Here is a 26,116-nt window from a genome sequence, read left to right on the forward strand (position 1 = left end):
GCACCGAGACCGGGACCGGACCGAGCCGCTGCGTGCGGGCACCGCGGGGCCGGCCCGGGGCACTGCGCCACGGGTTCCAGCGGGAACCTCCTTTCCGCACCTGATCGGAAGAAAAGGCCTGGCTTACGTCTCTGTATGTGTGTACGTATATACGTGTGTGTATATAGAATTGTATTTTTATATATGTATCTCTATCTATCTATCTATCTATCTATCTATCTATCTATCTATCTATCTATCTATCTATCTATCTATATCTGCCTATGTCTATATCTATGTATCTGTATTTGTATATATCTCTATATATGTATGTATGTCTATATATTATGTATATGTGTGTCTATATAGAGATGTCTATATGTATGTATATGTATAGAACCGTATTAATAGATATGTCTGTGTATATATGTATGTATATGTATGTATATCTATATGTGTATTATGTATACATGTCTGTGTATATATAGAGGTATATATGTATTTATATTTATAGAACTATATTAATAGATGTCTGTATATATACGTATATACTTGTATGTATGCCTATACATATATATGTATATATGTATATAATTGTATTTTTATACATATGTATGTATGTCTATATATGTGTATTATATATATATGTGTATGTATCAATTTATATATGCATTTATATCTGTAGAACCATATTAATAGGTATGTCTGTGTATATATATGTATATACATATCTGTATACCTATACATATATATGTGTGTATATATAGAATTGTCTATGTATATATGTATATATATGTGTGTGTGTATATATATGTATATATACCTATGTATGTGTATATGTCTATATATGTGTGTTATGTGTTTATGTCTGTGTATATATATAGCTGTGTATATGTATTTATATCTATAGAACCATATTAATAGATATGTCTATATATATATGCATACACATTTATGTATATCTATACAATCTATACATATATATGTATAGGACTGTGCTGGTAGATGGGTATGTAGGTACACATGAACAGATCTATACCTATACATCTATGTGTATGTAAGTGTGTGTAGATATATGTGCACACATACATATGTACATATGTGTATGTATAGATGTATATATAAAATATATATTATATGTGTGTGATACATTCTGTGCTACACGTGCATGCACATAAGTGGATTTGTGCATGTATGTGTTTATTACAGACACACACGTGTGTGTGTATGGGCACGAGGGAGGCAGAGCCCAGCTCTGGAGCACTCCCAGGGAGTGCCCGTGTGGGCAGCAGGGCTGCAGGTGCCAGTGCCACAGGAACACAGCCTCGCTGGGCCATGCACGGGGGCAGGGCTGCAGGTGCCAGTGCCACAGGAACACAGCCTTGCTGGGCCATGCACGGGGGCAGGGCTGCAGGTGCCAGTGCCACAGGAACACAGCCTTGCTGGGCCATGCACGGGGGCAGGGCTGCAGGTGCCAGTGCCACAGGAACACAGCCTTGCTGGGCCATGCACGGGGGCAGGGCTGCAGGTGCCAGTGCCACAGGAACACAGCCTTGCTGGGCCATGCACGGGGGCAGGGCTGCAGGTGCCAGTGCCACAGGAACACAGCCTTGCTGGGCCATGCACGGGGACAGGGCTTGAAGCAGCGAGGGTTCCTGCACCTCTCTGCCTTTTCCAGGGAGATGGAGAGGTGAAACTCTTTGTGCTGTGCTGAAAATTCCTCTGTGTGTGTGCTTCCTGCAGGTGAGCACTGGGGCCGGGTGCTGACAGTCGCTGCCGTGAAGGACCTGGGGTGAGCTTGAAGTCTGGACTGGCTTGGGCTGTCTGAAGCCTCCCTCTGTGAATGTCTGCATTCTCTTGGGCTTCCTTCTCTCCCAGTGTGGCACCTTGCACCTTTGGATAAAGCTGTTGTTCAGGTACTGTGCTGTGAGACAGCTGGCAAACCTTCCCAGAGCATTGTGCCTTTACACATGGGCTACACATTTATGTATATATTATCATGCGTTACGAATAATATTATAACTTTTTATATTCAAGAGTATTTAGATCTTAGTTTTTACTAAGTATTTACTAAGTATTCTATTAAGTAGCTGTTGTACTCTGGGGCTATTGTCCAGACTTTGCGAATGACATTTCTGTAGATTAAAATTAATGAGTTGCTTGTTTAAAAGAATATTGTCATGAGCTAATTGTCTTTTTTTCACTAAAAATGTTTGCACATTTTCTTTTTCTTCCTCCCTCTCAGTTTTGCTTTGCAAAGCAAGTTCCTGCAGACAAGGAGGACGGGTTCTCATTTCTCGAGAGGCTGTTGAGTCACGTGTCACATCAAGAGCCACTGTTAGATGTCCCCATGTTCCTTGCCAGGACATGCCACCCCTCCTGGTGACTGCCACTTCCTGCAGAAGGGGACCTGACTGATCCCTGCCTGGCCTGGACACCTGTGTGCCCCCATTTGCCATTCAGAGTTGTCCCTTCAAGTGTACTGAGAAACCGATGGGAGCTGGAGGAGCTGTGCCACAGAAGCCAATGATTCCTGCCAGCCATGTGCCCAGCTGAGCGGGTCCCACAGCCCCCTGCCCCCAGGGCCTGTGCCAGGAGCCACGCTGGGGTTTGCTGAGCCACAGGGTTCATGTTGAGCGTGCTGTGTTTTAGGGTGCTGAGGAAGATGCAGAGGCGGCACAGCAGCAACACTGACACCGTGCCTCCTGAAAGGTAAATCCTTCCCCTTCTTCCTTCCTCCGTGTTTCTCCCCCAGGAGCAGTTGTTCTGATTTAAGGGTGGGAGGGGTTTTAGAAGGTGAAAGCTTAAAATTGAGAGAGACATCAAATTCTTGTGTGTGTGGTGTGGCCGAGCTTTCTGCTCAAGTCTGAGGATTCTAGAGACAAGTGACTTTTCTCCATCCTGTCGGTTACTGATTGCTGCCAACCAGAGTGTCTCAGGACTATCCAGGGTGGCACAACTGGCAACAGCTGGCTGAGCAAGGGCAGGATGTGTGGAGCTCTGGAGGAGGGATTGGATTCATGGCCCAGTCCTGAGGGGACCCTGGGCACTGCCAGTGTGCAGGGATTGACCTGTGTGAACAGGAACCATTTACACTTCTCTTATTGGGGTGTTTAAAAAGTCTGCTGGTCTGAAGCTCCCAAACACTGTGACTTAGTGTTTTATTAAGAGTTTGGGTAACCCCTTACATCTTCTCAGGGTCTGTATCTATGTTCATGTATGTGAGTATTTAGAAGTAGAATACCTCTAATTTGTTTCTGTAATTATAACATCAGCAAGGGAGCCTTGCCAGTGTTGTTGTTCTGGTGCTACATATTCCCTGGTGCTTTCCCAGAGTTAAAGTATGACTTTTTTTAACTTTTATTCCTAAAGAAGAAACTAATCTAATTGCTCCAAGGCAAAGATGGAACTAACAAATTTCATTGCTCTGTTTGAGCTGAGATTATAAGTGAAAGATCATTAGCAAATATTTTATTTTTTATAGTGGTTTTGCACTTAGAGTTGAAGCCTTATGGCATGGCCATTGCCAGCATGGTGCCATTCTTAGTTTCAGGGGAAAGAAAGCCATCTTCAGTTTTTTCTGCCTGATGCTTCTGATTTTTAACAGGGTAAATACATAGTCAGGAACAGAGGCTGAAGTTTTTCTAACTGCAGAAGGAAATGCTGTTGCCACTGGTCTTCACTTCTGTTAACTTCAGCAGGCTCACAATTTCCACAAACAAACCTTGTTTGTTTATAAACATGCCACAGATTAATCCCTTCCTGCTGAAAGCACACTCCTGTATCCTGGTAATATTATTCCAAACAATAGTTGGGTCTTTATTTCTAACACTGGGTCCCTCCCAGGCTGTTTGTTACATTCCCAGCCTTAAGCTGTGTATACATCCCTGAATTGTAATGTTAGGTGTGAATTTAAAGACCTGGCTGATGAGTATTTTGGACCAGAAAGAGGTGTTCTTGTTGATTACAGGAGCCTGTGGAGGTACAGTGGGAATGGGGTGCAGCTATAAAAAGCATTATTAGGAGTTGGCTTAGTGGGAGGGTTTGGCCAGAGGGGTTTGAAGGTGTCCCCAGAGGGAGTGAAAGGCAGAGCTCAGTGCCTGTGGGTGCCTGGGGAGGCTTTGGAACCCATGGGGGAGAGAGGGCTGAGGGCCCAGGGTGTGCTCTCTCCACTTGTAACCACTATTCCTAAAGTTAGAGATCTCCCAGGAGTCAAATCAGGAGGGACCAAAGCTCTGCAACATGCCTTGTTTGTGGGCTTTGCCTCTTGCTGGGGTTTGTTTATTGTTTACTCTCCCTTTGCAGGTTAGAGAAATTTTTGTTGTCTATCAGGCATTTATTGCCTGGTGGACATTCTACTTGTTACCTGCATTGTTCCCTCTCAGCTAAATTTTCCTTGTATTGATTTCTAGTGAAGGAGACAAACGCTGTTGTCTTTTGCTGTTAGGATAAAGGTATTTAGACTTTCTTTTTGGAATCTGGCTGTATTCAAACATGCTTAGGAAAGAATCAGTACCAGAATCAGTTCTGTCCAGTGCCCAGTAATTTGGGTACATCCATGCCCAATTTGCCAAAAATACCAAAATAAAGGATTTATCTGGACCCATGAGCACATCCTTCACTTCTGTGTCAGGTCAGGGACACACAAGCAACTCTCAACACTTCTTTTCCCCTGGTGATTCTGTGTCTTCTGGTGCAATTCATCAGTGGGCAGGCAGTGATTGTCCCAAAATAAACAGAGGATATTGGGGGTAGGTCACTGCTTTGAGTTAGCTTGGTTAATTTGTTTATTATAGATTTGACTTGATGGTGCTGTGTCAGGTTCCATGAGGTTTTGAATGTTTTTCTTTAAATACTCAAGTCAATATAGAAGATCCTGGATTTGGTATCAGATGTATTATTTCTTTGTTTTTTCCAAAAGCAAACAGGTTGTTTGGGAGCTTCATCCCTTGGTGAAGGAACTGATGCGTTCTAGTCAGGTCTGGAGGGGTTCTCTGATTTTATCTGAGGCGTGTGGTTATTGGCCTCTAGTTCTGCAGCTGTGACTTCCCGGCAGAAAACACAGGGAAAAGCATGTGCAGACCTTCAGAGAGTGCGTGAGGAGCTCTGGAACGCTTGCAGCCAGGGCTAGAACAGCCCCAGCTCTGTGTGTGTGTAATCCCCTCGGTCTCTGCCCGCAGGAGCCGCAGCCAGGCGGTCAGCGCCGAGGCCGGCGTGGATGAGGGCGGCGTGTTCGAGAGCCTCAAGGCCGAGGCCTCCTCCCCTCAGCAGCTCTTCTCGGGGCTGGCCGGGCTCCCCTCGGGCTCCATCCCGGCCGCGCCCTTCCCCTCGGGGCTGGTGCTGGGCTCGGCGGCCGGCGGCGGGGAGGTGTTCATCCAGATGCCGGCCCCGAGGGAGGAGGCGGCGGGCCGGGCTGAGGGGGCCGCGTTCCACCACCGCGCCCCGGCGCATCACTTCCACCACGGGCACCACCGCGGCTCGGCCCTGCTGCACATGGCCGGGGAGCGCCACGGGCACGCCGAGGAGGGCGCCGAGGAGCAGGCCGGCACTCCGGCCCCGGCCCTGTCCGAGCTCAAGGCTGTGGTTGGTTGGCTGCAGAAGGGACTCCCCTTCATCCTGATCCTCCTGGCCAAAGTTTGTTTCCAGCACAAGCTTGGTGAGCGTTCATCAGGGCTTTCTGGACCGTGATGGGAGAGGGGTTGGGAGGCTTTATCAGGCTGCGATGTCTGATGCATCCATCCTTTGTGAACTGTGATTACAGTGTGGTTGGGAAACTTTGTCAGGCTCTGATGTCTGATACATTTGTCCATGTGGCGGTGTCCAGATGGAGTCTAGCATGAAGGGAATATGCTCAAATGCATGGGATAGTGCATGTCATAAATTCACCCAACTTTCAGTCCAGTCTGTTTTCATGTGGGTCAGATCCATCTCTTTCCTGTCCTGACCAGTACTGTTCCTTTTCCTGATTTCTCCTTTACATTCCAGTGAGGCTGAGGGTGTTACCAAAGCTTCTCCCTCAGAGCTCTCTCTAGGAGAGATGGGGAGAGCTTGCACTGGTGGTAGCAAAGATTTCTGTGTAGCACAGAAGGGCTCAGAGGGATGAGACTCTTGTCTTGCAGGTGGGGTGGTGGTTGTGAAATCAAGTCAGACAGCATCAGCAGTTGCTCTCTGACAGAGCCTTCCCCTGCAGGAATTGCTGTGTGCATTGGCATGGCCAGCACCTTTGCCTACGCCAACTCCACGCTCCGAGAACAGGTGGCTCTGAAGGTGAGTCCAGCATTTTACCTTCTTCTGTTCCCAGCAAACATCATTTTCCATGCACAAAATAGTCTCTGTGTTGAACCTTCAATTGCAGTGTAGGGCTAACTACATTTATATGTGTACAGATCTGTTTTCTTCTTCCTGCCTCTCCCCACTGATGCTCTGCCAAACTCCCTGTCCTGCTTTTTTGTGAGAGTGCAGCATAGTAAAACAAAGAGAGGACAGGTCAGGGATGTTGTAATCTGCACTTCCCTCTGTCTCTGCCTGGCAGTGCCTATTTGAGCACTTCTCTGCACCTTGGTTTCCCATCATGTACAGCAGAGATGCTGAAGCCTGTTTAACTTGTTACTGATGAGATTTAGCTTATTAGCATTTAGCTAATGTTTTGAGATGTCCAGCTGAAAATTTTCATAGATGTGTTGCTTGCTAGTAGCTTTATAATGCTCTGTGCATAGTATGCTTAGAATATAAAGAAACCAGCAGATCTTTTCAGGTCTTCCGATCTTCTGTGTCAGGAGAACAGTTCAACAGCAGCAAAAGCACAAGGCTAGAATTGCTTTTTTGTTAAAACTACATGGGTGGCACAAGTGCATGCGTGTGTCTCCCAGCAGCAGTGGAATCAGAGTGATCCAGCACTGAATGAACAGATAAATGGCACAACCCAGTAACAGATTGCTGTTGCCTTGCACTCTGCACCTCTGGCCCTCCAGCACTGTGCCCCTTAATCTGCCTGCTTTAAATCTCAGCCCAACAGTCCTGGCTGTTGAACAGCTACTGGGACCTCCTTTCTTAATAAATCAGCTCACAAGAAAAATGGTGGTTGTTTTCCTCTCAGGAATAAGATTTACTCCCCGAAGTTACTGAGGGCCAAGACCAGGGCAGTATCTTCTGCCATCCAGCTTGTCTGTGACATTCCATATATGTTGGAATGCAAACCTTCCACTTCTTTTGACCTTTGATTATTTCTTCAGTCACAAATGAATGTTCCAGAACCTCCATGCTTTAGGGTAACACCCAGATGTGCTGCATGTAGTGGTGGAGTGTATTTGATTTAGCTGAGCTTTCCACTGAGTGACTTTGGGTCTATCTATAAAACACCCCTTTGATGAATTGTCACTCCAGCCAGGTGACAGCTCAGAATTTAAGACAATATGTGGAATGGACTTTTTAAAATCTGCTTGTCATCTGCATTTTAAACATCAGGAGATTTTTGGTGTCCCAAGAAAGATTCTAACTTTGAAGATACATTCTGCAAGTAAGGCAGTCGTTTTCACCAACTTATTTCAATTAATTTCCATTGAAGTGGTTACCTGAGTGAGGGGCATTTCTGCTTGTACTTATTTATGTCTTTACCTCACAGACTACTTCTTAGTCTTGTGTAAATAAACAAATTACTGAGCACTTTGTTACATGTTGGGTTGGATTTTTCAGCAGTTGAAGGCTCAGCTCAAGCTTGAGATCTCAAACTGAAATAACTCTGCTTCTTTTCCTTGCTCAGGAGAAGAGATCAGTGCTGGTTGTCTTCTGGATCCTGGCCTTTCTCACTGGAAACACCCTGTACTTGCTTTACACATTCAGCTCTCAGCAGCTTTACAACAGGTGGGCAAAATCTACATTGTACAGGTGATAATTTCCAGGGGGGAAGAGAGGGAAGCCCATTTTTCCCCCACGCTGTGGGAGGAAGTGTGTGTGCCTAAAGGATCTCCTGTCTTTGTTACATCTTTGTAACATCTTCCAGTGCAGGAAAAGAACGCGTGTGTCACCCTACCAGTGGGTTGTGCTCCTGTCAATAAAGGACATAAGCAGAGTATAAATGGGCCAGGGTGTGGTGGTGTCAAAGCAGGGTGGATCCTGTTCAAAATTGACCCCTGAATTCCCATTGTGACCACTGCAGCTGAACATAAAGTGCAAGGGTCAGAGGCAGATGAGGAACTGACCCACTGATTTTCCCCTTCCTATGATGTTCTCAGTCTACCAAAATTGGAGTGTAGGACAGGAGATGAAATAGCAGTTTTACTCCAGCGTTCTCAGGGCTTGGAGGCACGTGGATCTGAGGTAATTAAGATAGTCTTGCCTTTCAAATCCTGAATTAGTTCTCAAATACAGAAAGGTTTGTGCTAATGGATTTGGCTCAGCACTTACTATAAAGCAGACTGGAACAATGACAGGTAGCAAGCAGAGAAAGGGGAGAGCTGAGAAGGTTTGAATGTGTGGGTCAGAGTGGGAGAGGCCAAGCCATGCGATTGTCTGGAAGGAGCAGGAATGGCAGAAAGGTGTGAAAGGGAAATCTGCACCACAGGGTAACACCGTGTCTCTAAGGTGAGGTGGTCAAGGTTAAAAGCATGAGTGGGACTAGTTTAAAAAAAGTCCAGGTCATCTTAAATAAAGGGATTTTAGCAATTTGGGGCCATCCTACAGACAGTGTGGAGTGTGGTTTATTACCAGTGGAGAGGGTGGGCCACAGCTCCAAGAAAAGCCCTGTTGCAGTGAGTGCTGCAGGGGTGTCATGCTGGTGTATTTCTTGTTTGCTGTGTGGGGATCTTTGACTGTTCACAAGCCAGGCTTGTCAAATTAGAAATGTCTGCTTCAGTTTTGGTGTTTTTTTGGCTTATTTTTCATTTCCTGATTTAGTTTTTTTCTTGTTTCTAGTGCATGAATCATAGTAAAGTCTCTGATTCTGTTTCTGTTTTTAGGGTGTAATTTTACCTGTTGTGCCTTGCCAGTGTTGTGAGTATTTTAAATTCATGTTCAGGCTTTTCATTTTGGGTTGGTTACTTTACTTTGCTTTTTTGCTTTGTTTTTTGCTTTGTTTTTTGTTTTGTTTTTTTGTTTTTGTTTTTGTTTTAACTGTTAAGTTTTTGCTTTCTGCCATGAGGCTTTAGCAGGTAAATATCCTGAAGGTGAATCCTGTTTTTTCACCCTGAGTAGAGTCGAGTTCTCATTATTGCTCAGGCCAGTAGCTCCTGCCCACTGCTGGGTGAAATTCTGCTCTCCCAGACTCCACTTTTTTAAACAGCGAATGTTCAGCCCAGTAAATGACATTATGTAAGGGGCATTAATTTTTGGATCTTTAGTTCAGGTAAGAGCACTGACAGAGCCCAGCTCTCGTTGTGCTTCAGGCAGTGGCTGCTGTCAGAGCTTGACACATGTGAAGTTCTCACCTTCCTGCCGTGGCTGGTGCAGAGTTTTCTGTGTCACCACTTTTTTTGATGTGCAAAGGACCTTCAGGGTCTGTGCCCCTGTGGCAAAGCAGCCTCAGGGGATGTGGGAATGTTCCCAAGGAGCCAGAGCTGTTCTGAGCAGGACCTCCCAGGACAAACTGTGACACCCAGATCCACGGGAGCACCCCTGTGCACCGAGGGCACTGTCAGCACACCAGGGGCTCTGCTGCACTGGGAAAGGCAGGTTATGGAGACAGCTGTGTTCCAAAACAGACTTCACAGGTGTTTGGGTCCTGTCTTGTGACAGTGGGCAAACCTGCTGACCTCAGGAGAAGTGGGCAAAAGCAAAGTCAGGAGGCCCAGAGGAACCACAGATCTGATTTGTGTGTCTTCCTCCTCTCGGCCTTGAGAACTTCCCTAAAGTTCAGGGGAGTTTCTGGGCTCTCTCTAGCCAGCAGTGGATGCAAGAAACTTGAGCAAGCTTCTCCTCAGTGGTATTTGAGCTTTGGTGTCTCTTTCAGCCTCATATTCCTGAAACCCAACCTGGACAGGCTGGACTTCTTCGACCTGATGTGGATCGTGGGCATCGCAGACTTTGTGCTGAAGTATCTCACCATTGCCCTGAAATGCCTCGTCGTGGCCCTGCCCAAGATCATCCTGGCTGTCAAGTCAAAGGTAGGAGACTCTTCTTGAGGCACAAACCTTTGTCTTTGATAATCTGATACCTTTACCACACATTTGCAGTGTGGAATCAGAGAGTCATGGAATGGTTTTGGTTTTAAAGCCCGCCCAGTGCCACCCCTGCCATGGGCAGGGACACATTCCACCATCCCAGGGTGCCCCAAGTCCTGTCCAGTCTGGTCTGGGACACTGCCAGGGATCCAGGGGCAGCCACAGCTGCTCTGGGCACCCTGTGCCAGGGCCAAATATGGATGGAAGAATAAAAACATGAAAAATCTGTTGATAAACCTTTGGCAGAAAGTCACCTGGGGATCGAGGGTTGGCTTTTGAGCCATCACAGACCTGAGCAAAGGTGTGGTACTACCAGCAGGGATTAAAGTCCAGAGAGGTGGGGTGAGCATTGCTTGAGGAGGAATCAGTGCTAGCAGCCCAATAACTGCTTTTCTCATTGACTTTAAGTCTTGTTTTCTGAGTCATCTCTGAAAATTCATATTTCTGAAGCAAGAACCTTTCATTTCCTCAGAAGAAGTTGCAAGTATTTGTCTCTCTGGCTTCCCACTAGGGTCAAAGAAGTAGCTGGGTTAAACTGAAGCTACTGATTCCACAAAAGAGAGCACCAAGTCTAAGCATGGGAGAAGAAATATTTTATTTAAATGCTTCACATACTTAAATGCTCATGAAACCATATGTACACTTAGCCTAACTTTTAGAAGTTTCTCACTACATTCTCTCTCTTAAAACACCTTTTGATATGTTTTTACTTTTACAACTCTCTCATGCTGCCTTTCCCTCCACTCAGTAGTGTCCACATTTCAGGGGCAGATGTAGCAATGTACATTATTTGCATTCAGTAAAGAAACTTCCTGGCAGCTGTTGGGATGAAAGGCACTCTGTACATGCAAGGTACCAGCACTGATTGCTGAAACTCTCAGGCAGGGCACTTCAGGGGGTACCCAAAGTGGGAATAGTTTTGCTTAGAAATGACATGGGTGGCAGGGGAGTTGAGCAGTTTGTTCCTGCACAGCAGGGCTATCTGAGGTGGTTATTAATTTATTTCTGGCAATTGTCCAGCTTCTTTTTTTTCCCTTCTTCTATTATTATTATTATATTTTGGGAGATTAATGTGCTGGGTCAGAGCGTAATCCAGGCTGGGGAGGGAGGGAGAAGTGATGTGAATAGTCTTCCCAAGATAAATGGCAGTGTTGGAAAAGGTTCACAGCCTTTGCTTGCTTGTCTGAGAGCCTTCCCAAGTACTCATTAATCCTTGTCGGGGAGAAGAAAGAGAAGGGGTCTTTATTTGCAGCTCCAGTGAGAGGCTGGTAGGATCACATCTGTCAAGGGCCTGTAATGACTCACAGCACAGATGCTTCATTTTTAATATCTTTTTCTGGAGAGCAATGTGTCTCACTTTTTTAAAGCCCCTTTTTGCCTTAGGATGTTGGGGATGCTCTCGTTGTCCTCTGGCACTGCTGTCACCCACCACCAGTTCTGGGTTTGGTTCTCTCCCCAGTCTGCAGCCATTAATCCAGCCAAGGCTGAGATCTGGTGTGACAAATTGGGCAAGGTCAGGCTGGGCTGGGAGGGCTCCAGGAGAGCCACAGCACACCACGGAAATGGAAATTGGTGATCACACAGCTGACTCCTTCCCTGAGCCTGCTGGCTCCTGGCCTGCACAGGCCAGCACAGGTGAGGGGTTTAAATGGAAGCTTTTGCTCAGTTAGAACACTTTTAGTGCAATTGAGGCACATTAACTTTGACCAACATTTTAATCAAGTTTTTTGTCTGAACACATGCCAGATGCAAAGGTATTCTCTTCCTACCAATGTCCTCCAAGTAGTATTTCTACCTGAAGCCCAGCTTGGAGTTTATTAACTTCTGGGTAGTTGTCACTTAATGGTAACTGTAGAAATAGGCTGCTGGAGAAATATAAATTTAACTCAGTAGAGCTGGGTTTTTTCAAGGTGGGTGTTTTTATATAGTGAGAAGTTTTTGTGCTAATGTAATTACTCAGAACAGCAGCTTCTTGCCCCCCTAATAGAGGGCCTGAAGTGGAGGTTGCTGCACCCTCAGGGCTGGAGTTCAGCACAGAGGGATTTAGTCCTGAGCTCCCTTGCAGTCCCCTTGTGCTGGCAGTCAGCAGTAGATCCTAAAACTTGCCCATGGATGGGATGTGGGGAACTTTAATCATCCTGCACTCGGACTCTGAGCTGGCTCTTCAGATTTTCCTCATTTTGGAAGTTCAAAGGCACTTGCAAAGCCAATGTGGCTTTTCCTGCTGCTCTTTGGGATTCTGATCTTCTCTGAATACTATGTGGCTTTTACTTTTATTTAACAGTCTTTATATCTCCTCTCACTCTTGTCTGTAGACTGAACACCAACAATTTTTTGAGTCTTCCCTCAGAGATTGTTAACTCCACATCTTATTCTCTTCTGGACTGTCTTCATTCCCTCCCTGTTTTCTAGACCATTTCTCCAGTCTGTCAAGATGAATTTGGAATATAATCCTTCTTTCCAATTGTGTTTACAGTTTAGTGTCAGATGTACATTACTCTGTTCCATCAAGATCTTCAATGAAAATAGTGAATAGCACTAAACTCTGCTCACATCAGTTGGATGCATCTTTTCATTCTGAAAGTAAACACATGAAAAATCTGGGTTAGAACACTCCGTTCCCCTGTCCAAAGTACCTGGGTCATATTTTCCTAGAATGGTCCATCACAGGAAGGGAAATTTTTGGTGTAAATTTCTGTGATTTGTAGCATCAATCTATGCTTTAACTGCAAAAAAGCAAACTAAAATTGAGGGGCAGAAAAGATCTGTCTTTGCACAGTGGGCAAAAACCATTATCATGGGTGCTTGAAGTGTGAAGCATGAGAGCTGCTTTATTATGAGGATACAGAGTTCTCCAAGCCTGAGTAACTCAGGAAACTCAAGATCTCTGCAAGCAACTCCTCCAAAGAATGAGGGAAGACTGAAAAATTGACAAAATAATCCCAGACTTTCCCAGGTTCCAAACCAACCTGGAAACAGAGGCACCAAGAGAGGCTGTGAGACTCCAGTCAGGCTGGAATGGAGGGAGAGAAGAGCTTGTGAATTGGAGAGAAAAGCAGGGAAAGGAAGGTAACCCCAGCATCAGAGTGATCTCACAGCTCTCTGAAGTTTCCAGAAGGACCAGAGGTGTCCCTCCCTCCCCCAGGCTGTGACAGGGACACCGAGCTGGGAACAAGTTTCAGTGACAGCTGAGCTCATCATTCCTTTGGAATGGGGGGCTTGGCTGAAGGCTCTCCATTAAAAAAGGCAAATAAGATCATTTGGTTCAATATAAAATGAATTAAAGTAAATTAAACTGCAGGAGCCATGTGGCCTGCAGAGGCTTCCATTGTTGTGCACACATCAGTGGCAGCTTTTCATTTTCACTGCTAAGGAATGACAGCTTGAGGGGGGTGGAATTCAAAATCAGGAAATAAATAATAAAAAGACACAGTTGCCTAAGATTGCACTTCGGAAATCCCAGGTGCCTGTAGGCCTCCCATCCCCTCCTCATGTTGTTGTCAGCAATCTGAGCTGGAGAAGTGAGTGAAATGTGGGGGGAGGGACAAAGAAAATCAGACCAAACAGGACTGTAAGAACCTGTTATCCCAAATACTTTAATTTGTGTATCCCATCCCTATAGGGGACAAAGATACCATGGACATTTTGATACATAAGAAAGGCCCTAAGTAAGAATTTTCTCTGCATGCTCAATGCAGAGCCAAGTTACAGGGGGCTGCATTCCCAGGAGAGTGAAAATGCAGAAGGAGAACACTGACATTGACCTCTCACTGCAGATTTGAAGATACTTGCATGGTGGCTTCTTCCAGTTGATTGTTTTATTAGTGCTCTTTTTTTTAAAGTACCATCTCATCAGGTCTGGTCAGAGAAAACTTGGCCTGGATGTGGCAGCAATTGCAAATCCTGCACTTGAACCTTGGACCAAAAGCCTTCTTCAGATGCACATCATGTTTCCTGCATAGATGGGTACAGCTCTGCCATGGAACCTGGCACATTAATTTCCATGTTCCTTCTGAAACTGCACCTTTTTTTTGTCTTAAGGGGAAAAAAAAAGGCTCTTGGAGCATTTGAGTCCTCTAAATAGAGCTGGCTCATAGATGATGTTTAATAAAAGGTACCCAGGCAAAGATGTTCTTGGTCCTTGCCTGTGCAATATGGAATTTATTCCTGCTCTTCCCTCAGTGTGGCTGATGAGGTGTTCCCAGGCAGGGACAGCCCATCCTCCCAATCCCCTCTCCTCTCTGACCTTGGATCCTCTTTGGGGGAGCTCAGTCACAAACAGATTCACTCTTCATGGGCAGCAGTCTGAGCTTGGATCCTCCTGAGCCATGGGAACTCCAGGATGTTCTGCAGAGTCCTTTCCCTCCTGCAGCTGGGACTGATGTGCTGCCCAGAGTCAGAAGTGTGGGATTTATTATTTACAAAGTTAAAAACTGACTGAAGCATAAGAGCAGGTACTGAGGAGCAGGGGCTCCTCTGTCCCCCTCCCTAAACTTGCTGTGCAAGTCACTGCTACTGAACTCTTTAAAGATCATTCCTCTTCAGTGCTTTCCCAGTTCAACTTTCCAGTTTAAGATATGAAAGATGTGATTTTCAGAAGCGTTGTGCCCTAACTAAAATTCTCATTTTCCCCTCTAGTCCCACCTTGACTTCACTCCTTCTTAGTCCTGCATGGATTTTCACCAGCATCCTCCATGCCACAATGCTATTTACTGTGTAAATCTGGGTATTTTCTCTGTTTTACTGCTCCTACCCAACACTTGATCTATTGGCACCATGACCTGGAATCTCAGCAGAGCCTGCTCTCCTCTGATCCAAATTGCCAGCAGGTCTCCAAAGCTTTTTCGAGCATCTCCCTGTTTCAGAATATGCCCTAATGCTGCTGGCAGCAGAACAAGTGAGACTTGGAGCTTCCCTCGAGTGCTAATCACACCTGGCAGCTGCCTCATTGCAACTTCTCTCACTTCTCTTGCATCCCCCACCCCGACTCCGCTGTGTCAGTCCTTGCTGTGCCTCTCTGCTCCTTGTGGGGAGGCACACGTGCACTGAGCAAAGCCTTATGGCAGAAGAGGCTGCTCAGTGAGGCTCTGGGGGAATTAGCACTGCCTCTGCTGCTGCAACCTGCCCCTTTTGCTGTGCCTAGGTTGGGATTCGATTTTTAATTATAGTGTTCCACGGTATTTTTCTGTGGGACCTTTCCCCTCTGTCACCACGCCCCAAGGATGAAGGAGAGGGATTGAAAAAAGCTGTTGCAGCAACTGGAAAGTTCACAGGAAACAAAGAGGCTGCTGGAAGAACATTCTACAAGTTCAAGTGGAGTGCTACGCTGGAGAATTAAATCCTGTCCTTTACTTTGCCAAATAATTCCTATGTGAGTCCAGAGAAGTCAGGTGGAGCTGCAAACTGAAGTCAGCGGTTCAGCTTTTAATGGTAACGTGATCTGTAAAATGAAGTGCTTTATAAAAAGTCTAATCCCAACACTTCAGCTTGGGCACCAAAACAACCTTACCTAGACCTTTGTCTTCCTGTGTCTCAGGTTCTCATTTAGAAAACGCAGAGAAAAGCTGCCCCTGAGATCAGCCAGCAGCACAAAAATAAAGGGGTTTTAAAAGTGTTTTCTGTAGTGCTGATGTCGTAAAGGGACTGAAGAAATTCTAGGAATGTGCTCCTCTGAGCAGAGCTCAAATGGCAGGAAAGGATCAGATGCAGATCTGCCATCAAGGAGTGAGGATGTAACAGAATACCAAGAAGTTACATGCTCAGTGTGCAAAACCAGACTGAAACCCTGCACACACAGAAGGGAAAGTGCAATTGTATGAAAATGCCCAATTCCCCTCTTTCAAAACAAGTGCTTGGTTTGAGGTATAAAAATGGTCTTTCTGTGTGGTGGAGGAGGCTCAGAAAAATGGGGAGATTGTACACAAGTCATTGCCTTGTTTTTTTAACTGAGCGCTGAAAAAAAGGAATCCAAATTTCACCATGTGGTATCTGAGGCTCATCAGCAGAGCTGCTAAAATTAGATCCCAGCACAGCCCTTCCCCACGTGTGCTAATGAAGTGTTTGATACCAGCAGCAGCAGCTCCCACAGAGCTCCTCAGAGGAAGCAGGGCCAGCACTGCCCCTCTCACATTTGGGCAGGCTTAACCCTTGGTGAGAGCAGAGCCTTCCTCCTGTTCTCTCCCCCCACCCTCATCAGGAGCTGTAATTCCAGGTAATATCCTATTTAATCTCTGCAGCTCAGCTGGCTCCTGCACGGTGCAGTCCTGCATTGGGGCTGGCTCACAGGCTCGCCAGAAAGGTTCTGCTGATCTTAGAGAGCTGTTCAGTCCCTTTACAGTGCGTTCCAGAGAAAATTCCCAGATTTACACAGAGTTTTGGGTCATAGGAAAAGTCACTTGACAGAGGCAGACCTTGCCTTGTTTCAAGCTGTGGTGCCAAGTCAGATGCACAGGAGAAATAATTATGTTTGTGCTTCATAAAACACACAGGTCTAATGTTGAAGAAAAAAAAAAAAAGCTGATATATTTTAGGTGATTTTTTCAGATAAAATGCAGCTTGAGACAAAGATTTGACTTTGAAAAATGTAACCTAGATAGCCAAGAGATAACAGAGCTGAGAAGTGGCAGACAGGTTTGTGGAGTGTGCTTCCCACTGATGGGTGCTGTCTGCAGTAAGTTGCTGCTATCAGAAATCTACATTTTGCTGCTGAAACTGTAGGGAACAATCCTCATTTTCAAGCTTCTGGCTCAGGAGGGCCTCACTTCTGCATCAGCCTTTTGTAGAATTATTTCTGATTTTCTGGCACTTTTCCTAGTTTAAAAAAGGGGCTGGTGTGGTGCACTGAGATGCCTGACAAGACTTAGGACTTTCTCGTTCTCTTCAAGTGATGCTCAGCTGCCCTTGTATTCCTCCCTCCCTCCTGGAATCTCTCTAAATTTATCAACATTAATGATCAGGTGGGTGCTGCTGTTAAGGGGCTGCATGGAGGGATGCATCCCTTAAAACTTAACTTCACTCCTGGGAGGCTCTGACCAAGCTTCTAGCTACTAAAAACTCCTGGTGCCCTGCAGTTACCCCTGAAAACAGAAGATTTGGTTAAACTGAAGATTTATCCCTTCGATAAGGGAACTGTGAAAGCTCTGGGGAGGGTGGAGAGGTTGTGGTTGGATACTGAAGTTTGTCCCTTCCTGCCACCGCCACCTCGGCGGGCTGGCTGTGCCCGGGGCTGCCCCGGCCCCGGCTCTGCTCACGGCTTGCTGTGCACTCGCGTGTTCCAGTGCCTCGGAGCTGAGCAGAATTCCAGCCGGGATGCCCGGGATGCTGGCTGCAGCAGCCCTGTCTGATGCAATGGGGCAGCAAGCACTGACCTGTCCCAGCCCAGCTGCTGCGGCGGCGGGGATCCATGGAGGGTGGTGGGTGGGAGGGACGAGCTGCAGAAAGCAGAGTTTGCTCCTTTATCTTGCTGGGAGCTTTCATCAGAGCCGTGTGGAGGGACACGGCGACAGCTTTGTCATTTCTGCCACAGGAGCGCCCGAAATAAACGATGATTGCATCTCAGCGCCAGGCTGAAGGGACACCTCTGTGCTAATTTCATAAATTGCTGGCGTTTTTAGCTGCTCCGTGTTTGCTCTGCAATGCCACCCGGGAGTGGTGCGGAGGAGGGGACGGGGACGGGGACGGGGATGGGGATGGGGATGGGATGGGATGGGATGGGGATGGGATGGGGTGGGGATGGGATGGGATGGGGACGGGGATGGGGATGGGATGGGATGGGGATGGGATGGGATGGGGACGGGGATGGGGATGGGATGGGATGGGGACGGGGATGGGGAGGGAAGCAGCCCGGCCCGATAGCAGCCGCTGGTGTGACCTCACTCGCGTCCCGGGGGACATGAGATCATGAGCGTGCCAGAGCTGTGGGAAGGATTGGATTTGTCGGGAGCAGCAGGATGGCCTGCGAGTGATCTCATCGCAGCCCCCGGGGAAGGGCGCTGGCTGCTGCCAGCCCGGCTGCCAGGACTCAATCCCCATCCCCACCTCAGCAATTAGTGATTGGCCTGCGATGACATCACTGATGACAGAGCTATCTGGGACAACACAGCAAAATTCCAGGGGAATTTCCCCTTCTCCAGGAGCTTAGCAAATAAAAGGATTTTAACAGGACAAACCCAAATCTTTCAGTCCGGATAATGTCATTACAGATTAGGCTCTGTTCTGGGCTCGGTTTGCCCCCAGCTGTCCCTGTAAACATCGGGACAGAACAAACTGGGGGTGGCCCTTAATTAGACACTTACTCAGACTCTGGTGAAGGTGGACAAAGGATGTTGCCCATTCTTTGAGTCTCTTTTGAAAGAGAACAATTTCAACCAGCACTCTTCTCCCTCCCCACATTGAGGTGTTCAGGAAGGTTTTAAATGCACTGAGGGTTTAATTTTCAGCACCAGTCTTTTAGTCTGTGCACTGCCCAAGAGCCAACACACACCTGAGGGGAAGGGGAAGGATGCTGTCAAACATAATTAATTTGATTCTTTGGGATTATCTAAAAAGTTGTCAGGAAGACTGGGGTCACTTTACATTGAATCCCTGTACTCTCAGAAGGGTTGTAAGGTCAGAGAGCTCTAACTTGCTTTCCTTTTCTCACTGTTGATAATATCTACAATGTACATCATATTAATTCCATATTAATTTTTGCTTTTCTGCAGCTTTGTACAGATACACAGTTTATTGCCTATCCATAACCTGCTCTAAAGTTTGAAATTCCAAAATGCAGCATAGCTGGGTCAGTGACAGAGCCCTGTGGAGGAATGGAGGGATATTTATCCTTTCTAGGCACAGAGTTCAGGGGCTGCAGGGAAAGCTGCATCTCATGAGAGGGGTCTCTGCACCATTTAACAGTGCAGCGATCAGTGAACAAATTAAATGTTCTTCTTTTGACTTCCTGATAACAATCATGTCTCATTGCCTGGTTGCCTTGCAGGGGAAGTTTTATCTGATCATTGAGGAGCTGAGCCAGCTGTTCCGCTCGCTGGTGCCCATCCAGCTGTGGTACAAGTACATCATGGGAGACGATCCCTCCAGCAGCTACTTCCTGGGTGGGGTCCTGATCATCATGTACAGCCTCTGCAAGGTGAGCACCATCCCCTGAACAGCCCCGGGAGCTGTGGCAGGAGCAGGGGGAGCAGCACAAGGGACAAATGCACCTTTTGGCTGTGGCTGTCCCTGCCCAGCAAACTGCAGCGTTGCTTCAGCTGCCAGGGGCATTTTGCTCCGCAGCATGTGGACATTGCTGGGCTGGGAGAGGATCTGAGGCTGCTCCTGGTGTTGCATCAGACTCATGAAGTCATTGCTGCTCTGTTAATCCCTCTCTGCAGAGGCTGCAGGAGAGGGGGGGCTGCTCCTGGGGGAGCAGAGGTGCTGCTGGCTCCACACCTCCAGGTGTCACCCAGAGGCAGCTGCACACACTCCTGGGGTTGTCTCTGAGCTTTCCTCTGCCACTCACAGCCCTGAGTGCAGCAGGGGCAGAAAGCAGCAGCCAAGTCCTGCCTGCATAAAACAAGTCCCATCCTCAGTCCTGGTCTGGCTTATACAAGCAATGGACAGGAGTCATTCATGTTTCCTCAAAAATAAGAGCACAAATTGGTACAAGTGTAGATGAGTAGCTGTGATTTAGTCAGGAAAGTCCCAGGTCTAGAAATAATTGTAATTCTAATGCTGTGTATTAAACCCTGCCCAGGGGTAGAGCAGTAGCTGAAGCAAACTGTGCTAAACCAGATATTCACCCCTCTGAGAAGGGCCAGGCTTGCTCCATCCCACATCCCAGTCTGTGCCTGTGGCTCTGCAGGAGCAGACTGGAAAATGAAGAACAGGGAAAATATCCAAGCTGGAAAGAGCTCAGAGGAGCAGAGCAATGCTGAATCATAGTGTAGCTCTGTGTTGGGTAGCATTAGGGTCACACAGCCCCTCCTGTTGAGGGCTTTACAGTTCTTGTAAATGAGGCAGAGGAGTCATGGCCAGTGGAGTGATGTGGTCACAGCAGGTCTGAGACCAAGCCAGGGCAGAGAAAACAGTGCCAGGGCAGGAGCACACGAGGCCAGGGCAGCTCCCTGCACACCCCTCCAGCCCCAGCTCTGTCTGCTCCTCTCTGCTGTGGGGGAGGATTGCTGGCCCTCTCAGAGGGGTCATTGCCTGGAGCCACTGCAGTGTCCACCCTCCCCTGCCCCTTGGCAGCTCAGGTGTGCAGACCACAGGTGTGCAAAAACACATTCCAAGGGATCTTCCTGGTTCCCTGCTTGCAAAAGTAACTCAGCACCTGGAAAAGGGATGCAGTTCCACGTGCCATTCTTACACCTGGAGAAGCCCTCAGAGTGGGAAGGTGCTGGTGGGGAATTCTGCTCCTTGGAGCAAGAGGAGCCAAGCTCCAAACCACAGCTGGCAGGGAAAGGGCTCCCCAGCCAGGGCCAGCCAGGGTCCAACAGCTGCAGGGCAGAGCCACAGCACTGAGGCAGGCTCAGGGTGAGGATGAGGAGTCACCCCAGGGGCTGGGCTGTCCAGGGCAGGGGCATCTGGGGCAAGGCACAGCTGAACTGACACCAGCACCTTCAGAGCACAGCTCAGAGCTGAGACCTCCGGGGCTGAGCTTAACTCAGGGACAGGGGCTGTGGGAGGGGAGCCCAGGTGAGGCTCCCCAGGGCCTGGCACAGGTGGGAGCAGTTCCTCAGGGGTTAACTCGATGTTCCTGTCCTGTGAAGCCTTTAGAGGGAGAGTTGAGGTGATCTAGATTGGAAAAGCAGCTTCATTTTGGGAAGTTTGTGTCCAGGTCAGGGTTAGCCCTGTGCACACCAAGGCTTTGCTTGGGAAAGGGGAGCTCCTCTCCCAGTGCAGGAGCCCTGGCTGTGCCCATCCCATTTCCAGTCACCAGAGCTGCAGGTCCAACTCCTTGCCTAAGACACTGAAAATATCCCAGAGGAGTCCACATTAGCAAAGCCACAAACCACATTAGAAAAACCACAGAAGCCAATCTGGCACTGAGAGCTTCTGTGCTCCTGGCAGAATTCCAGGGCTCGGCTGGGGCTGTGTCCCCTTCCCCTGCACAGGGGGCAGGAGCACTTCCAGGAGGCTCAGGGAGCTGCTGGGAGCTGTGCTGGTGCCTCTGTCTGGGCTATGTAGTCATGAGCCTCTGGTTTTGGTGGAGAAATCCCAGGTGTTCACAAGCAGAGCATCCAGGCTGTGTTTTTGCCCTGTCCCTGTGTGTGACCCAGTTGAGAAATGATGGCTGGTGCAACAAAAAACGGGTGAGAAATGGATGTTGGCTCTCTGCAACACGCAGCTTTTGGGGCTGCAGGGAGCTCCAAAGGGAGAGAAATGAGGGGGAATGTGGGCTGGGAGAGAGGAGACCTTGGAGCAAAGGCATTGGAGTCAGGCTGTAAGCAGAGCAACCAGGAAAAGCTGGGGATTGCACTGTGGAAAAGGGCTCATCCCCATCCTCGGTAGGAGGGGGAACCTCTGAGGCAGTGGGCAGCCCCAGTGGTGGCTGCTGAGTGGAAGCATTCCTGGAAGGAGCCTGGGAGCCCTGTCTGTGCTGACTGGAAGCATTACTGGTGCCTTCATTTGCTTCTACATCCATTGCAGGATGAGCTCATTGGCATTCCCTGCAGTGAGCCCACTCAATCACGCTCACCAAAACACACAAACAACACAAAGCCAGCTCCACTCGGTGCCTCTGCAGGGCTGCTCCAGCTCTGCAGTTGCAGCATCGCAGCCTCCCCTGCCCTCAGGTGACAGCCACAACTCTGCTGTGCCACCAGCCCAGCTGATGCAGGGCTGCTCCTTGCACTGTCACTTTTTTCACATCTTGTTCAGTTCAGTGTCTCTCCCTGCACTCTGCCACAACATAGGGAAGATAAAGATGATGGACTGGATTAGGTTTTCAAGCTATTTTCTTTATTTTTTTTCTTCTTTTCCCCTTTTCCCCTTTTCTCCTTCTCCCCTTCTCCCCTTCTCCCCTTCTCCCCTTCTCCCCTTCTCCCCTTCTCCCTTCCCTTCCCTTCCCTTCCCTTCCCTTCCCTTCCCTTCCCTTCCCTTCCCTTCCCTTCCCTTCCCTTCCCTTCCCTTCCCTTCCCTTCCCTTCCCTTCCCTTCCCTTCCCTTCCCTTCCCTTCCCTTCCCTTCCCTTCCCTTCCCTTCCCTTCCCTTCCCTTCCCTTCCCTTCCCTTCCCTTCCCTTCCCTTCCCTTCCCTTCCCTTCCCTTCCCTTCCCTTCCCTTCCCTTCCCTTCCCTTCCCTTCCCTTCCCTGTTCATTTTAGCCCTTCCCTGCTTAGTGGGGAGGACAATTGTCCCCAGCACAGCCCGGTGCCAGCCCCTCTCTGTGTCCTGTGAAGTCCCCAGTTTGCAGTCAGCTGCTCCCAGAGCTTTTCTGGCCACCCTTCCCCACTGTCAGTTCCCATTTATTACATATTTCATGATCACCATGAAATCTTTTTTGGCACCATTGTTACTTTTTCCCCTCTGAGTATCCATTTGGAGAATGTTTGCCGGGTTTCTGGACTCACACACACACACATAGAGGTTTTGTGAAAGCTCTCTAAAGTGGGATGTGTTTTTTTGCAGTCGTTTGACATCTGTGGCCGTGTGGGAAGTGTCAGGAAGGCGCTGAAGGTCCTTTGCACCCCCCAGGTAAGGGGTTAAACATAGAGGAGCAGTCTCAGAGGTGGAACCTGTTCCTGCTGGATGATAAGATTGGAAAGTGCTCTGTGCATCAGGACCACAGAGTAAAACAGTTATCCCATGGCTGGACAAGCTGGGGGCTGCTGTCAGGGGTGTCAGGGACCTCTTCTGGCATCTGCCCTGCCCCAGCCGTGGTCACAGATTGTTCCTGTTCTGTCTGATTGGAAGCCCTGTGTAAAGTGGATTAATCCAGCTGCAAGGAGCTGACAAAACTTTGTAGTGCAGAGTGTGGGAAGGACTTTGGGGTGCCTGATGTGCAGTGACACTGATAGAGACCCTGCAGTGCACAGGAATTGTCCCAGGCACTGCATTCCACAGGGCTGGCATTAGGTCTGCTGCAGTGCCTTATATTGAAAAGGGTAAAATCAAAGACTGTAGAGGAAAAGAACCTCATCAAAGTTTGTTAGAGCTTATCTTGCTTATTCCCTGGGCTTGGGCTGGTCATTTTCCCTCAGCAGGTTTCTGTTTCCCTGAAATCTGTTACAGTGGGAAAACCTTCCATCTGTCTAAAGTGGGCAGCCTGTGGGTGCTGCTGCTGTTCTCTTTCTTCTATTGTCTGCTTGCTAATAATAACAACAATACCTCCCTCCATCTAAACACCCCTGCAAATGATGCTGAATTAATCCTCTCAGCTCCCTGTTGAGCTCATTAAATTCCATTATCCTTGCTGCACAAGTGGAGGCCCTAAAAGATGGAGTCAGCTTGAGGGGAAAGGCGAACAGGGAGCTCCAGACTCCCTCTGTGCCCTGATCCCCCCTCCCCAAACAGGGACACCACAGCGGTGTCCCTGTGGGGAATCTGGGGCTGAAGAGCAATCTTTGTGCACATTTACCCTTCCAATCCTTTGACGTGGGTTTGTTTTCTTCCCCCCTCTCCCTGACAGACCTATGGAGCCCGTGCCACGAGCCAGCAGTGCAGCGAGGCAGGAGACATCTGTGCCATTTGCCAGGCAGAGTTCAGGGAACCTCTGATCCTTCTGTGCCAGGTAAGAGCCCCAAACTCCCCTGCTGGGAATCCTCTGTGAACTCCTGCAGTGGGGAAAGGCACAGCCAGGGAACTGCTGAGGGCCTTTGCTGGGGCTTGATCCAGCTCCTGGTGGGTATTTACTGCCCTGGATAACCCTGGATTGTGGCAGCTGGTGGGGTGACCGTGGCTGTGGGATGGACAGGGGCTGCAGTGGACAGTGCAGATCCTGGTCTGGAGTGAGCAGAGCTTTACCTGCCCCTTGAGGGGGCTGGGGAGCTGTAATAACGCTTTTGATAACAGAGTTATCAAATTGAAGCCATCCTGTGCATCAAAGGCGCCTCTTAGCCTTGCTGTGAACATCTGGGCAGATGTTTCCCAGCTGGAAGCCTCCGAGAAGCTGCTTTAGGATCTGCTTGGCAGAGCAGGGATTTTGAGGAGTGACATTTCTGCTGACTCCGCATGTGTGGAGGAGTTCTCAGCTTCTCCCAGCTCCTCGTGCTCCCTCCTTGCCCTTTTCCTGCCCTCCCGGTGTGGGACTGGCTGGTGTGTGCTGCAGAGAACCCGGGGAGGGCTCAGTGCAAACCAGAGGAGGAGATAAGGGGTGAAAACCAACATCAGTGGAAAAGGGGAAGCTGGGACTGCAGAGTAAAGCAAATACAAGGAGCAGGGGGAAGAGAGGGGTTGATTGAGCTCAGTGGGACTTAGATAACTCAAGGAACTGAGGATGGAAATGTTGAAATGAGGAAAACCCCCTCAGCCCAGGTGCTGTAGGCCTTTGGAATGTTCCCTTCTAGTGCTGCTATTAAAAACCAGAGTGATAAAGCGTTAGCCCCGGCACCCGGGGTTTATCTCCCCCACCCCGGGGTGCCGCTGTGACAGTCCCGTGTCCCCAGCACGTGTTCTGCGAGGAGTGCCTGTGCCTGTGGTTCGACCGGGAGAGGACGTGTCCCCTGTGCCGCTCGGTCACCGTGGAGACGCTGCGCTGCTGGAAGGACGGCGCCACCTCCGCGCACTTCCAGGTGTACTGACAGCACCAGGCACGGCGGGAGGGCTGGGGAACCCGGGCTCCCTGCTCAGCCTCGCCCTTCCTCCAGCTCTGAGCCAACACAGCAATCGTGACTGCCCGGAAACTTCACCCTGGCGGGCAGGGGAGGTGTGGGGTGTGTTGTGGCAAACTGCAGGGTGTTTGTGGAGCTTGCAGGGTTATGAAGTGTCTGGGGTGTTTGCTATTTTCCTGTCCTTTTAGGACAAACATGGCGTGTCCAGGGCAGGGCAGCTGTGACTGCCTGAGCTGGGGAGCTTCCATTACCTGGCCCTGCATCCCCTGAATCCATGACTTTATAAAATTACACAGCACCTCTGTGAGAGCTCTTCCCAGGCAGGGCTTCAGCACCTCGTGTCCAGCGTTGCAGCTGGAGAAATTCCATCTCCTAGCTGCTGTTTTTCCTATTGATTCCACAAATGGCACATGCATCACCTTCAGAAAATCACAGGGAGCTTGGGAAGGACCCCACCGTGGTGTGAAGCTGGCAATGACACTTCTTTTCCCTGGGAATGTTTCTCCTCTTCAATTTTCATGATGAGACTTTCTGATTTCCCAGTCTCTGGGGAGAGCAGAGGGAGGTTAAAGTCGAGTTGGGTTTGTCTGGATGGAAATGCAGCACTTGACCAAGAGCATCTCACAAGCTCGGTGTCTCTGCCCTGTGCTCTCCAGCCAGGACCTGCCTGGGTCCTCCAGCAGGGAAAAACAGAGCCTTGAACTCCTGTGGAAGGAGATCCCTGAGAGGAATTAACAGGAATCAACGCCCTCCCTGTGCCTGAGGTCTCTGCTGAGGTTCTCCAGCAGCACAAGCCCTCAGAGGGAGCTGCTGTTTGTTCTGGATCTTTCCGTGTCCCCAGAGCACCTCTGCTCCCACCGTCAGGAGCAGCAGCATCTTCCCAGCTCATTGCCATGGCGATGGCTCAAGGTGACAGCGCCACCTGAGCCCGCAGCGGGAAGAGGCTCCCGAGGGAAGCAGGGAGTCTGTGCTGATGGAAACTCCACAGGGGGAATTCGAGCAAACGGAGCTGATGGGAACAGGAGCAAGGCTCCACATTTCTGTGGAAATAAAGTTCAGTGTGGCTGAGGAGGAGTGGTGAGAGCAGAGCCTGAGCTGGGCAGAGCCCAGACCTAGCTTGGGAGGTCCAGGGGAGCAGAGGAGGAAAAGCTTTACTTTTCAACAAAGTGATGTCAAATCCTTGTGTAATGGATCCTGGGAAGGTGGAGAACTAAGCCAAGGAACCTCAGTGCTCTCT

General features: G+C 48.8%; 1 protein-coding gene across 4 annotated transcripts; it reads left to right on the forward strand.

Moving 5' to 3' along the window:
- The first annotated feature begins 1 nt into the window (after window position 1).
- On the forward strand, window positions 2-24,998 carry RNFT2 (ring finger protein, transmembrane 2). 4 transcript variants are annotated; one of them, XM_063416436.1, is made up of 11 exons: window positions 2-133; window positions 1,723-1,895; window positions 2,225-2,691; window positions 5,160-5,635; window positions 6,170-6,246; window positions 7,739-7,839; window positions 9,923-10,076; window positions 19,111-19,260; window positions 22,739-22,804; window positions 23,739-23,840; window positions 24,715-24,998. In XM_063416436.1, exons 3-11 carry the CDS (start codon window positions 2,609-2,611, stop codon window positions 24,847-24,849), a joined length of 1,344 nt encoding a protein of 447 aa, XP_063272506.1. In that variant the 5' UTR covers window positions 2-133; window positions 1,723-1,895; window positions 2,225-2,608; the 3' UTR covers window positions 24,850-24,998. The 4 variants fall into 4 exon arrangements, with proteins under 4 accessions (XP_063272506.1, XP_063272508.1, XP_063272505.1 ...); XM_063416438.1 differs by having other exon boundaries at window positions 1,723-1,771; XM_063416435.1 differs by having other exon boundaries at window positions 4-141.
- Window positions 24,999-26,116: the final 1,118 nt, after the last annotated feature.

Source organism: Prinia subflava, chromosome 19 (genome assembly GCF_021018805.1).
Source record: "Prinia subflava isolate CZ2003 ecotype Zambia chromosome 19, Cam_Psub_1.2, whole genome shotgun sequence".
Lineage (NCBI taxonomy): Eukaryota > Metazoa > Chordata > Aves > Passeriformes > Cisticolidae > Prinia > Prinia subflava.

What these genes read in the sequence shown, in the direction of transcription:
- RNFT2 (XM_063416436.1), top strand. Translation starts at nt 2,609, where the DNA reads ATGTTGAGCGTGCTGTGTTTTAGGGTGCTGAGGAAGATGCAGAGGCGG. An exon ending in TCTCAGCAGCTTTACAACAG is followed by an intron (nt 7,840 to 9,922) that starts GTGGGCAAAATC and finishes TGTCTCTTTCAG; the next exon opens with CCTCATATTCCTGAAACCCA. An exon ending in CTCTGATCCTTCTGTGCCAG is followed by an intron (nt 23,841 to 24,714) that starts GTAAGAGCCCCA and finishes CCGTGTCCCCAG; the next exon opens with CACGTGTTCTGCGAGGAGTG.